This window comes from Amphiura filiformis, chromosome 3 (genome assembly GCF_039555335.1).
Source record: "Amphiura filiformis chromosome 3, Afil_fr2py, whole genome shotgun sequence".
NCBI lineage: Eukaryota > Metazoa > Echinodermata > Ophiuroidea > Amphilepidida > Amphiuridae > Amphiura > Amphiura filiformis.
In genome coordinates, this window is record NC_092630.1 from 78,734,696 (window position 1) to 78,749,494 (window position 14,799).

Below are 14,799 nucleotides of genomic sequence, written 5' to 3' on the forward strand. Positions count from 1 at the left end.
TCCGGTTTATATTATTACTAATGACCCATTAAACCTGGTTGAATGGTTGACCCGAGTCAGCGATAAGATTAGAAATGACCTCATCAACAACAACGTCAACTTCAAAACGTTGGAACTACCGGTATTGCAGCTAAAACACTCCAATATTTTATTTGGCACGGAATGTACAGCTGATTGAAATTGTCAGGAAGGTAACTAAAGATGTCGAGAACATTTGTGGAAGCGCTCAGAGAGAAATACTGTGAGGATGATGGTGAAAACCAAGAGAATTTTGTTGTTGACATCGTTTTCAGTAATCGTCCAACTCCAACAAGTGGTTCATCATCAGATGATGTGGAACTGGGATATCTGAAAAACATGGTAAGATTAAAACCTTGGACCTGCCTTTCCTGTATATAAGTATACGATGCCATGCCAGCGCCAGAGTGGAGCTTTTTATGAACCGCCTAACTTACAGACATGATTCATCCAATTGTGTTGATCATTGTTACAAAGTGTTGACAGGCTTTTTTAATTTAAGGGGACTCGATCTTTTGTGCGTAATTATAGAGGGCCAGGGGATTCACTCTATCATTTAAACAATTATTTGAAAAAGTTAAAGAGCCCTAAGAATAAAAAAACTGTAGTGTAATTCACGCCAGACACAATTTCTTTATATGACAAAAATTAATTTTTGTAATCGATCAAAAAACAAACGTTTTATATCAATTTTAAATTTAGCCTGAATCAGTAAATATTTTTTTTAGGTCAAGGCTGTTTTTACCATTATGCAGCGAACCATTGTTGAAGCTATTTCACATACATGTACAAAACATTCTAGAGAAAGAATGAGACCATATACTGTTGAAATATCTTTTGTTGATTTCGAATGATGTCATGAAGTCGTAAATTTTAAGGTCAAATTCCTAAAACCAAAACAAAACATTGCGATGCAGATATTTCCTGACTTAGGCAATTTCATCATCACATCAGTGTCTTTATTATTTGTTTGAAACCTTTCCCAAACGTTTGTGCTCTTTATGCATAAAACGGCTAATCTATCTTTAGTAAACAAAAGGCTATTAAAGATGGCATTATGAGATTTATCATTTATCATTACACTCCTCCACTCAACTGCCACCGTGGCAGAGCGGTAAAGCGCTAGACGCGTAATCAAAGGAAGTTCCGAATCGCTGGTTCGAATCTCAACGAAGCCTGTGGAAACTTTTTTTTTCTTCAAAATTCATGATCGCATTCCGAAATGAGTCACTTGTCCGTAAATTATGTATCGTATCCTTAATAAAACCTGCCCTACATCATGTGCATGTAGATTGTAGGTATATAAGGCAAATTCAAATTTGTCATCAAACCACATCATTTTATATATCAAATTAAAGTCCTTGTGTAAACTGTAAAGAAAGCCAAAACTGAAAACCATTTTGTCATCATGCTTTCAGTAGCAAAGTTACACCTTGTCAAAGATTGACTTGAATCATCAAAAATGTTCAGCCAAGATTTATAATCATATTAATTATTATGCATCAACTGCAAAACAAAACAGCATAGTCTCATGAATGATAGTGCAGCTTTTCTATAATTATGGAACTGCTATTAAAATCCCTCTAAAATTCCATGTGCAATTCTCTCATCACAAAAATAAATTATATATTTGGGTCAAGTGAAGTAAAGACATTAGACAACATATTTATAGGTTTCCTTGACCTATCTTTTCTTTTAATTTTCTATGCAAAATTTGTATTGTGTTTGGGCCAATTTGGCTGACTAAGTCTAAGCAATGTGTTAACTGAGGTTTGCCTTTTATACCTAGCTGTTTGGCCATGTGGGATTTCTGTCCCCACTTGTTGTCCTCTTCTTGTTTTCTTTTCCTCCCCACGTACAGTGGCCAGCCTCATAACGCATTGTTTTTGCGTAACCTGAGACGAGATCCCGGACGAGATATACTCGTCTTATATTCTGGCAGCCAGCATGATCAGCATCTCACAGGGAGGACAAGATGTTCCACAGGGGGTTGGGTGGTGGAAGCTGCCCCCTGGCTAGATGCTGCTGGTACTGCTAATTTTCACTATCAGATTGAACATTACATGTATAACAAATGTGGTAAACCAAATTTAGAAAATTGCTGTTGTATGCAGGGCACTCAGCTATATTGGTGTACACATGCGTGAACAACGGATTTAAAAACACCCCCTAAACAGGTTCTACCCTGTTTTTCAAAATCACCCCCTTAACAGGTTTTTAGGGCGCTTTCCCCCAAAAAAGTACCCCCTAAACAGGTTCTGGTCAAAATTGGACCCCTTAGCAGGTTTTTTTTATTAATATCAACAACACTCTTTAATGGAGAGGGTCACAATGGCTAAAAAAGGAATTCCAATGTACACATTCTTTTAAAATTCATCAGGTAAGAATTTATTTCAAATAGAAAACAATATATCAAACTATGAACTTCCAAATGGCTTTCATACACAGTAATCATCAATCCTCATTTTGAAAAAAAAATCATACCCTGGAATTTGTATCATAGATAAAAAAGCTAGTAGTAGTACAATAACTTTAAGTACCATGAGAGAACTAGATGAAAGGATATTCATGAAAGATAAAAAAAAAAGTTGAAAGACATTGAAGTTTACAAGAGATGTTATATCAGAGTTGTTTAAATAAAACAATAAATAACATAAACGTTGTTTACTCTTATTTCTTCCAAACAAAATATATTTTTAAAGTTTTTTCACCAAAGATTGGTTATTTGATACGCCGGGCAATGTCCGGACGGTTGAATCCTTGTAAAAACTTGCCTAAACACTGGCCCTGTAAGCTTACTACGTATCGATGTTCATGCTCCATTGGAACGCTGGGTGGAAAATTCATCTCGTTTCATGCAGAAATGAACGCTAGTATGGGGGACGGTCATCAATACACTGTATTGGGTATAGCATACATGGAGGGCCGGGATGGGGTGCTGTATTATCATAACGATTGGTACGATGCTAATTCTTAATTGGGAAAATTTGTGAGGGGATCAACAGTGTTCAAATCTGGTACTACGTATTTCCTAGAATTTCCGAAAATTTACCCCCTTAACAAATTTTGCTGGTTACAAAAAAAACACCCCTTTTTGTTGAAAAACAGCATTTTTAGACCCCTAAACACGGAACGCGCGTTACGCGTTCGTCGAAAAAAATGACCCCTTTTTAAGCGTTTTTTTGTTCATGCATGTGTACACCAATGTAGCTGAGTGTTGTACAAGACCTGCCTCAGCATGTTATAACTTTGGTTTGAAAATGGATAAATGTCAATGTTTGCTTTTTTTATCCACATTTTCTTATTTTGTTTGCTTCAGGTTCTATGTAAATCTTCAATCAATAAAGCTGGCATTCCATCCAATGGACTACGTTCTCTTTGTCCCAATGTTGTTGATTTGGATTTATCTTTCAATTCCATCAATGACTGGGATGAAGTTCTCTCCATCTTTCATCATCTTCCTGCATTGAAATTTGTCAATCTCAGTGGGAATCCATTAGGAGGAACACAAGTAAGTCGATATTGGGTGGCGCAGAATTGTTTTAAAATTTTTCAAAGCAGGTTTGATTTTAGTTCAAATCTATAGGAAATATTGTGCTTCCAGTTTGATTTCCTTGATAAAGATGAAATAAACATACAAGCAAGAGTATGATGTATTGATAACCAATTTCTAATTCAGAAATGCATTTGTTTTTCTTGAGTTGAAAGTTTTTCCGACATATACATGAACATGAAAGCCATTTGGAATCAAGTAAGGCCTACAAATGTGTATGATTGGCGTAACCCGAACGACCCTAAAAGTAGGACAGACCCTAGACTTTTTTGTTTGTTTTTTGAAAAAAAATATAAATAAATAAATAAATAATAATAATGAAAAACAAAAGGAATTAAAAAAAAAGGAAAACAAATCCCAGGCCTTTATCAAATACAATTTACAGCTTTAAAAGTGAAAAAAAAAATCTGACCTACCTACCCTAATTTTTTTGAAAATGTTACGTCAATCAAACAATTTTTTTAGGCCTAAGGAGCATGCAGAGAAACTGCTCCAAGAATTTAAAACATTGCTTTTTCTTTTCAAATAGTTCAATTTATTTGTTGTATAATTTTGATCTATCATAGAATCGTCTGCTAAGGTATGTATGTATGTTGAGCATTGTCTTCAATTTGTTTGCGTTTTACCAATTGTGAATTGCAATTCTAATACATTGAACTATACACAAAAGGATATTTGTGCATTGTTAATTTTAGCGTCAGCTGCTTGGACCATTAAGGGCTGGGGTATGAGCGTTTGGACAGTATTTATTTTGGGACATCAGAGCACATCAGACATATCGAATTGCATTCTGAATACGAAGAATGTCATTCTGATATCAAATAATTTTGATTTTTTGAAATTCGCAATTTAATACACATTTTATGGCAAATCATTAAAATTGATATTTTGATATTTAACAGTACTTGAAGTAAACTTTATAAATCTGATGATTTATACTTAAAGTGTATGTAGGTGGGATGAAAAGCCGACGATCAATTGAAAATTTTGACCTTTTCGTATTGAAGATATGGATTTTTTCCCAAAACACCAAAAAAATTAGGTCTTTTTGGGAAAAAATCCATATCTTCAATATGAAAGGTCAAAATTTTCAATTGACCGTCGGCTTTTCCTCCCTGCTACATACACTTTAAGAATATATCATTAGATTTATATAATCTACTTCGAGGACTGTTATATATCAAAAATTTGAAAAATATCAAATTTTTATAATTTGTCATAAAATTTGTATTATATTGTGATTTTCAAAAAATGAAAATTATTTGATATCAGAAAGACATGCTTCGTATTCAGAATGCAATTCGATAGGTCCGAGGTGCTCTCATGTCCCAAAAAAAAATACTGTCGAAACGCAATAAACGCTCATTTTAGATCCCTTAAAAGTACAGAAATTAGTATAGCGCACAAAAATGTCCAATTTTACAGTAACCTTATTGAAAGTTGTGTTTTGAATTTGTAACTTAATTGAATAACATTTTATTAATAATTTTTCAATATAGGTTCCTACTCCATGTGCGGGCCAAACATTTGGGATTAATGACTTGGTTCTGAACAGCACTCAAGTAACTTGGGACCAAGCAATTACTTTAGGTTGTCACCTGCCTAAGCTTCAAGAGCTTCATCTTTGTCAGAATGGTAGGTTTCTTATGTTTCTATGGTGCACAGTATACGTAGAGGCACTCATATAAAAGTGATTAATGAAAAATTTGAAAAAGGGTCCGATTTTGAGTGGTATTACCGTTTAGGGGTCCTTTTTTTGGCTATGTCGACGTTTAGGTGTCCATTTTTGGTTATGTCGACACTCCCGATCTATTTTCTTTTTAAAACTTTTACCATTTAGGGTTGCATTGTTAGCTCAATCAATAAGGCATTCGACTATGGTGCGAGAGGTTGTGGGTTCGAACCCTGGCAGTGCCTAGTATGCTCTCGTGGAAAAATTGAGTAAGCTTGAAATTCCCCTGGACAAGGTACTTATTGCTAATTTGTCTCGTTGTAACCCGTACGAAACTCGGGGAGCTGATCGTGGTTGTGTCAAAGGTTATTTGTGGAATGTCTAGGTTGTGTGCTCTTGAAGCAGCAAAGTCCCTGAATTGTTGTTTAATGGTTTATGGAATGATGTGGGCCATAGTGGTCAGCGACAACCTGTGAAGTTTGCTGAGGCTTGTGGATCAATGTCTAGGAGTTGTGCCTGTGCCTAGCGCACTATAAATCATTGCGCTTTTTTTTTTCTGGCTACAAATCATTTTTTGGAAGAACTGTGTGATTAACATTTTAAATTAGTGAAAATAATGTTAAAATCTAAGCTCTAGTCGACTCTACCGTAGCACTTTTATATTCAAAAGATGACATACCGGAACTGTACAAAGCATCCTACAATTATGTGTGACACCATCAACCCAAAGTCATCAGTCAATACAAATCAACTTAGGATCATAGGCAAATGAAGTTTGTATTTCATTTCTATTTCATTTGTATTTTGTTTGTTTTCTGCAAATTGAAAATTGTCATCACTTTGAATGGATTTCCAGCGTATTATTGCCTGTGAAGAATATGTGACATGATCAAGGGGAATGAGTCACATGTCGACCCTGGTCAAAAATGAGTTTTACACACGTTTTTAAAAGGGACATTTAGAGCTTTCAGAAACTGAAAACCTCATGTTGATACAACTCTTCTTTGCGAAGTTATGTCAATTTATCAATCGCTGAAAACAATATAAAACAAAAGAATTTTAACACTTTCTTTACTTATATCTCAAAATCAATATTAGTGACATCCAACTCATTCCCCTTGATCATGTCACATATTTGTAAATAATTTGTTTACACATTTATGATCTTTTTCCAGGCTTTGATGATATATCAACCAGCACTGACAGACTGTGTGAAAGTCTACCTGCTCTCAAGTGTCTTAGACTCAATGGAAATAACATCAGCAGGTACTACTCAGTGTGTTGTAAAATGGGAAACTCTAGCTCTGCTATCACATATGGGATATACCATCCTAAAATTCAATCAGTTCAAGTTTAGTGAAATAAATGGGCATAGCATGATGTACACCATAAACAAACACACATACACCCCCATCCTACCTGTAGGTAAAATGGGATGGTGCACACTTGACATTAACTACCCATGGTGACATTACAGTGAAAAAAATTCAGATTTGTCAAACTTTCTGTAACTATTTTTAGGTCATTTAGACTCTTGCCCCCCAAAAAACTGACCAACCAACTCTATTTGGCAAGCACATCCACCTGTAAAACATTTTTTTTCTATATCCAGATTGTTCAGTAATTCTGCCAATATTGCCTGGTCCCATCATAGCTGGTTAAAAGATGTTACAAAAATAATATTATGGCCAATGAAAAATATTAGCCTGTGAAAAAGGGGGCCAAAGTTTGGTTGCATTTTATTGATACACCCTGTAGATGCCTGATGGATAATCTGCTTAGTAATAGTAACAAATAGGCAAACATTGTGAGGTTTTGTTACTGCAACTGTAAAATTTAGGCCCGCCTGTTTGGTACTATAAAGTATATAAATATATATATTATACTCTTGAAGAAGCTGAAAGCGTGGACCTTCTAGGTCTTACATTGAATAACAACTTGTCCTGGAACCAAGTAGTCACCAAAATGTCAAAGACAGCCGGTCAGCGACTGGGACTCCTCAGAAGAGCTTCACCCTATATTCTACCTGCACAGAGAGCCATCATCTACAAGGCCATGATACGATCAAAATGGAATATGCCAGCAGTGCTTGGACTGGTGCAACTCCCACCTCACTAGCTCAGCTTGACTCCATCCAAAATAGAGCTAAGCGTGTCATTGGTCTGCCAACAAATGAGTATGAAGATCATCGTATTCAGCCATTGAGCCACCGCAGGGCAGTTGGAGCAGCCACCCTCTTCCATTGTATGTTTTACAAGGAGGCCCCTGAGTTGTTATGCCAGCTGATGCCAGACATCCATGTCCATGACCCCAGGTTGCGACGGTCTGTGAGATCCCATGACCTAGCAGTGGAAGTCCCAAGATCAAACCTTGTCAGCCATGAAAGATCATTTCTACCATCTACAGCCCAATTATGGAATTCTCTACCTGCCCAAATTCCAGTCATTAGATCGAGGGCCAGCTTTAGCAGGGAGGTTAATCGCTTTCTGGGTGCATCCTCGTCAGCAGCTTCTAAATGATTTATTTGTCTCTGCTGTTAATGCCCAGTTATGCCATGTCGTAAAAAAAAAAAAAAAAAAAAAAAAGTTAATAAATAGGTTGTTTGTCTATATTTTATTTTTTTGCCAGATGGGAAGATGTCATCAAACTTCAATATTTACCTCAGTTACACACTCTCATCTTGTCTGACAACCCTCTCTTAAACATATCTCCTGTAACCATGGTAACTGCTGACTCACATACACCATCTCAGGAAAATGAACCAACAAGCTGCAAGGAGTCTACAAAGCCACCTGCTTTGGAAAAAGGTGCTTCTCAGACGGAAGAAAATGGACTTGAAGAAATCCAGGGTGAATCTGAACCAGACAAAGAGCTGCCAAATGATGTGTCTGATTCCACTAGTACTCAGGAAGAATGTAGTAATCAGGAGGATGGGAGTGTGCAATCTGGCATTGGGGCTACTGCAATAGACTCAGATGAAATAACTGTGGAAAAGGAGGATGGAGATGACGATGTTACCATGGCATTCCAAGCCTTGTCTGTGTTGTGTGTAAGCAATACAAAGCTTTCTAGTTGGAATGACATTGAGGCTTTAAGGACATTCCCAAAGTTGAGATCCTTGAAAATAAGGGTAAGCATTTCATGCAAGTTGCTTGTACTTATGTAAGACTTTTGATAAGACTCCAGTATGCAAGTACATGTAGGTAAAAGTTCCTGTTGGGCCTTTAATAGGGTATATTGCTGATAGCGATTGATAAGCAAAAATGATGCATGCTGGGAATGAAAAGGGCTCAAATTTTTGGGCCCTTTTCATTCCCAGCATGCATCACGTTTGCCTAACAATTGCTATCAGCAATATACCTTATTGGTTACCTGCTCAACTGGCTAGCATAGTGAGCAGTCCACCCTGTAGGAAGGGTGTTCGTCTAGGCAGAAATGGGGGTGGGTCTAAAACTGTGCCTGTATAAAGGGTATGAGTAAAATAAAAAGGCAGGGTTGTAAAGTGTGCTGAGGCTTGTGGGTTTATGGGTTCATGCCTTTGCATAGCACACTTAAATCACTACTTTTAAAATCAGCTTAGTTTCTAACTTGCACCTGAGAGCATTTAGGACCCTAGAGCTTCCAGAGCCCTTAACTTAAGCGGGACCTGAGCCACGTCCGTGAGGCGCTACATGCACGCACATGTGCATTGCATGTGCATATTCCAAAAGTTTGGGCTTTGTTGATTCAGTATAAAGGATGCCTTGGTAAAAAGGGTGGGGCAAAATGATAAGGGTAGGTATGACCCCAATGTTCACTATGCTAGGTACAAATTAGTACATATTAATATTATTATAAATAATTTAACTATAATTTCCATTTTCTTTTTTATTCATATAATTGATTTTGTCCTAGGATATTCCACTAGGAAAAGACTTACCTGAAGATGACAGAAGAAGATTGTTCATAGCAAGGTAACAATTCTTGTTATTTCTTCTGTTGGCCTAACATTTAAAATATCAATATAACTCCTGAAATTCTGAAAATAATCAACTCTAAAGGTGAGTGATTCAATTGACAGCCCATTTTTTTGGTGTAAGCAGAAAGCTCAGTATTGTTCTCATGCACAAACCCAGTAAAACTTAAGTTTGAGGTTCCTCTGAGATACTTTGGACACTGATCTGTGGGCCACTGTAATTCATCTCTTAATAGTTCTGCTATATATTACCATCCACGACGAACCCAGTGTCAATAAAACGAACAGAAATCAATAGAAAAGAGGAATTTTCAGACCAAATGTTGATTTTTGAATAGCTATATGTCAAGGAATTATGATATGTGAGATATCATTTTAAAGCTTGTTTTAATGATTAATTCAAAATCTGAAGATTCTTAAATGTGCAGGTTCGTTGTGAATGGTCACATTGCGATTTCCAAATGTATGTATCTAATGCCCGTGCAATCTATTAAAAATCCCGTCAGAGGAGATTGATTTTGAATAGATTGCACAGGTGTTCGATAAGCATGTTTGGAAATCGCAATGTGTCTAATATGTTCAAGGTGTTTTATTTCACTTGATTTGGAAGTAAAGGGTGCATGGTTTCTTACTATTTTTTAACAGCCTTCCAAATGTAGATGTCCTAAATGGAAGCGAGTTGACTCCTACAGAAACAGACAAATCAGAGCGTCATTATGTTCGCTACTTCAGTGACAAACCTGATCCACCAAAACGATACAGGGAATTGGTCCAAAAACATGGTAAGTTGCGAGAAAAACTAACAAATAAGAGTTACCAACTTACCTCTGCTGTAAAGCAACATCATTATTATTAATATTATTCAGAATATTTGGGGTCCAAAATGGCCCCCTTCCCATCCTTCCAAAAATGCAGAGCCTTAGACTCTGAATCTTTTATGTCCACTGAACAATCACTTTAGTTCTTTGTGTTTCTCTTCTAAAGGTGAGCTGAAATCCTTATCTGTGGTTGACATTGGACGCAATTTTACTGAGTTTGCATGCTTGTCGTTTGTCTACGGAGGGCGCTGCATTCACCAGGAGAAAGTGTGTGTCACAGAGCCAGTTGGAATTCTCAAGAAAATAAGCAGTAAGCTTGTCAGAAAGTCTCCCATGTAAGTTGAATTAATATATTGTGTTACATGAAGTGTGATCCAATGTCTGTATTTTTTTTTAAGCATTGACAAATAGGACAATTATTTTTTTGAGGACAAGGTGGCCTAAGTGAACTGCTGCAAATTTATGGGGAAAAAAGAGGTGTAGCACCCTCAATAACCACCCTCTCCATAGACTTACTGGTAAACTTTGATGTAAATAAATACACAAGTATCCTTCATACAAAACCACCAGCAAATTAAAAACAAGAGTTTTGGTTTTTATGAATATTGTACATTGTGTTTGCCAAACATAGGTGTATGATGCAATAGTTCACTCCAATGCCACATTATCCTTTAAATTATCAAATGTCTGCTTGTAACTAAGATGTGTAATAAGTGAGTGGGTGAATTGGTGAGCTAGTGTAATCAATTGATAGTGAGGGAGCAAGTGAATTGGTAACCTGGCTATGTGTAAAGGAAAAGTGACTACAGGTGAGATGCATGTGGGGTGTGTATGGGCACTTGTTTTCCCTATTAAACACAACATTCAAACAGGGATATCATTGGTTCCATGTGTGTGGGGTGTGTATGGGCACTTGTTTTCCCTATTAAACACAGTCAAACAGGGATATCCTCAGTTCAGCTATGCAACTGGGTCTTTGTGTGTAAACACTTGGAAAGTGTTTGGTACTCTCCCAAGTTTGGCCTTTAAATTTTTGTGTGAAATTTGTGCAATTTTGCCTTTCAAATGGGGATGTTTTGAGACATATGTAATTGGGGAAACATACTATTACAGCTGTGGAAATTCATCGCCAACTGGGAATATCCCTGGTTGAGGGTCAATTTGGGTATGCATTTGCATTCAAACTGTGAAGGTGTGGGTATTCTTCACATGCTAATTGGAGCTCCACAGTTGGCGATAGCTTCAAAAACAGTGTCTTTGAGCCATAGAGGGGTATAACATCTCCAAATTTGTGATGTGAATACCCCTGTGGGTGTATGTGCGAAAAACTCCACTGTTAGAATCTCACACAAACTCCGCACTTAGGGGGTCAAGCAAGAGGGGGGGGTGAGGTGAGTCTGGGGATGTGTGTGAATAAGCAGGTCAAAGTGAGCAAAAGCAAAAGAATAAATCTTATATCCTTTATTATCTTGACAGGTTCTTAAAGTTATACTACTTACCCAAAAGCAGAGAGGATGATGGGTCCGAATTAGAAGAACTTATCCTAGAAACACTGCCAATGAGTCGCTATGATATGATGGATGGAGATGAGATACATATTGATGTTTCACAGAAACCACAACGTCGCGGTGCTGCCTTGTTGAAGCAGGGTCCAGTCACTCCCCGCTGAGTAGCTCAGGACAAGAACCACAACGTTATGGGGCTGCCCTATTGAAGCAGGGTCCAGTCACTCCCCGCTGAGCAGCTTAGGAAAATGTTAAATGATGATTTTTACACATATTGAGGCTATACTAACCCAAAAGTGGGTCTAACGTGCAATTAACAGCTTATTCGGTTTCATCCCATTGGTTATTTTATTCTACCAACTAACAGCTTATTCGGTTTCATCCCATTGGTTATTTTATTCTACCAACTAACAGCTTATTCGGTTTCATCCCATTGGTTATTTTATTCTACCAACTAACAGCTTATTCCGTTTCATCCTGTTGGATATCTACAGTCAAGGAAAAAATGGTTACCACGTACACTTGGTCATATTTTTAAAATGAGCACTGTCATCACAACCCTGCATCTGAGTTGCACAAATCTGCCATGTATTTGAAGCAGATACTCATCCCTTTCTGCCACACTTGCCCATCAATTAATGTTGAGGGGTCTTACTGGTCTGCTACTGACATGGCTCTGCTCAACATTGTATAAGGTAATAACATTAACACATTGAGCCAACAATATTTTCCTTGATTATAGGTATAGTCTGTTGTAACAACAGGAATGAAAAATTCTGTAGTAAATTGACATGTAATGGGCATCTGTAAACTATGCTCATGTAATGGGCATCTCTGTGAACTATGCTCATGTAATGGGCATCTGTAAAATATGCTCATTATGTATTAATTGATTAATAAATGAGACATGATCTGATCCAATCTGGACAAGGGTAGGAATTTGAAAAAAGTGTACTGACCAAGCATACTATTTCTGAAATACCTGTAACCCTGCAAATATACATGATTTTACGATGCCAATTATCTTGTTTTTGCTCTCTATTCTTAATTTCTTACCTATAACAGACTAATCCAGTCAAAATCCATATATCCCCTATGGAAGACATGGCATTAATCTCCCACTCACGATGTGTAGGTTTCAAATGGAATCACCCATTCAGATAACTCCATTTGAAATCCACACTCCCTGTGTGAGAGATTAAGGTCATTTTTTCCATAGGGGGTGTATGAATTTCAACTGGAATAGCCATCTCTATTTCACAATTGCTGCCTTTGGCCTGATTGGATCAGATCCTCTCACAAGTCAAGTATTTCGTCCTTGAAATAAATCTAAACTGGCCTCAATAATTTTTCACAAGGTCATATTTTAAAATACTGTCCATAAAAATGAACAAAAATTACACACAGGATCTCTAAAAACATGCCAGTAACCAAGCAGTTGTACGTCCAACTGACACAACAGTAAGATGCACTGACACGGAACAGCTTCTGGGACCACATTCACAGGCGAACAATTGGAACCCAGCAAAAGAAATCTGTGAGAATGCGTACAAGTTCCTTACACAGGCGATTATTTCAAAAGAGTAAGTGGAATAGTGTGGAACGGCGCTGCTTCTGCTTTTCACACACTTTCTTTAAGAAACAGGTCTTGTTCCACACTATTCCATTTACTCAGACTTCTTCTGTTGGGTGCCAATTATTGGGCTGTGAATGTGGTCCAGGAAGCTGTTCCATGTCAGTGCATTTTGGTTACTGACCAGCGTTTAGAGTAGAGTATTTAAGTAATCCTGTGTGCAATTTTTGTTCAATTTTATGAACAGGATGTTAAGATATGACCTTGTGAAAAATTATAAGTTTATTTTTGAGGCCAGTTTACTTTCACCAAGAATGATTTGAAATTACTTGGTGCTCTAGGTCGGTAAACATGAGTAAGGTTTGATCTTTCCCTAGAGAAGTCCTTTTCAGAGGGCTGAGCTTTCGGAACTCTAGCGAGTGCCATCTTCAGAGCCTAGCTCTGAAGCCTTCAGATTAGGACTTTTCTAGGGAAAGATCAAACCTTACTCATTTCCACCAAGAATGTTGCTCTGTTGAATGTTACAGGGTCAAAGAAGTAAACATGCTTTCTCAACGGGAATTCATAATATTATTCTGTTATGTTAAGGCCAGAGTAATGGAAGACACATTCGTTCACACCCGAATTTGAGATTTCTTGATATTTATCAACACTAAGATGTATTCTTTCACTTGAAACTGATAAAATACAACTTGCTAATATTTACTCGTATTTTTGCTTGATTTGTTTCACTCTTTTCAACTCTAAAAAGTCACATGGCTCAATACAGCTTAGTGAATTGGCGGGAAATAATGAGTCAGAAATGCGCGAATGCAAAATATTTTGATTACGCGCGCGATTCGCTTAGCGTGACACGGCACAACTCTGCGCGTATGTCCAACGCAGTCTAGGCGCATTCGGTTTGTTGTTCCCGCCAGCAAATGTGGTGTAAACAAAACAAAATTTGCAGTCAAAATGCCACTTAGATTTTTTAATTATTTTGAATTTTGGCTGGCGCACTGAAAGCAGACATTATAGATTTATTGGTGCAAAAAGATGCATATTTAGACCATGCACCAGATACAGCTTTTACAAGCGTGATATGTCTTACCGTTTTAAAATATAAGGACGTTTTGTGCATAATTTTGACATTTTTTACTAAAACGTCGATTTCTCAGAGTTCATTTTTGACAATATTGCACGATTTTTGTGACAAGATAATTCGAAAAATATGCAAGCAAAAGGTAAACTTTTTGCACTATTGTTTAGAGTACATCAAAGCCTAGGGAAGGTTTTCTCATTCTTTCAAAATATTTGTTTTAAACAAAAATATACACCATTCTGTGCAATTTTTAGCTTAATAGAGTGACAAAATTGCTTTTTTCACATGTTTTTTCAATATTTCAAAAAACAGACGAATTTAAAAAAATAAAAAACCTTCCCTAAGTTCATGTCTCTTCTTTATGAAAAGCTAACTGAATTTCTTTGCTCCGAACGGATTTTTTTTCTAAGTTGTCACAAAAAAAATGTGGTAAAAAATTGAATTTTTGTTATTTTTTCAAAAATTCAAGATTTTTGAACAAATCTGACGTCACCATGGGATTCCTTGACTCATTTCCTTTCCAAAAATGTAGTTTTATATACTTTTGACATACAATTCAGAAATAATGATGCTCGAAAAGGTCCATGTTCTCTCCCATTACACTGGCCTTAAGTTATAGTATTT

The 14,799-nt window shown here is 36.8% G+C and overlaps 1 protein-coding gene across 1 annotated transcript; it reads left to right on the plus strand.

Moving 5' to 3' along the window:
* The first annotated feature begins 30 nt into the window (after nucleotides 1-30).
* On the plus strand, nucleotides 31-13,805 carry LOC140149199 (tubulin-specific chaperone cofactor E-like protein). The gene is made up of 9 exons (XM_072171413.1): nucleotides 31-360; nucleotides 3,338-3,529; nucleotides 5,071-5,206; nucleotides 6,419-6,509; nucleotides 7,872-8,373; nucleotides 9,138-9,196; nucleotides 9,844-9,980; nucleotides 10,183-10,351; nucleotides 11,493-13,805. The coding sequence occupies exons 1-9, from the start codon at nucleotides 202-204 to the stop codon at nucleotides 11,683-11,685; spliced, it is 1,638 nt and encodes a 545-aa protein (XP_072027514.1). The 5' UTR covers nucleotides 31-201; the 3' UTR covers nucleotides 11,686-13,805.
* Nucleotides 13,806-14,799: the final 994 nt, after the last annotated feature.

Bases quoted from the DNA above. Each gene is read 5' to 3' on its own strand.
- LOC140149199 (XM_072171413.1), top strand. From the start codon at position 202: ATGTCGAGAACATTTGTGGAAGCGCTCAGAGAGAAATACTGTGAGGAT. The intron at 6,510-7,871 runs GTACTACTCAGT...TTTTTTTGCCAG, and splicing joins AATGGAAATAACATCAGCAG to ATGGGAAGATGTCATCAAAC. The intron at 10,352-11,492 runs GTAAGTTGAATT...TTATCTTGACAG, and splicing joins CTTGTCAGAAAGTCTCCCAT to GTTCTTAAAGTTATACTACT.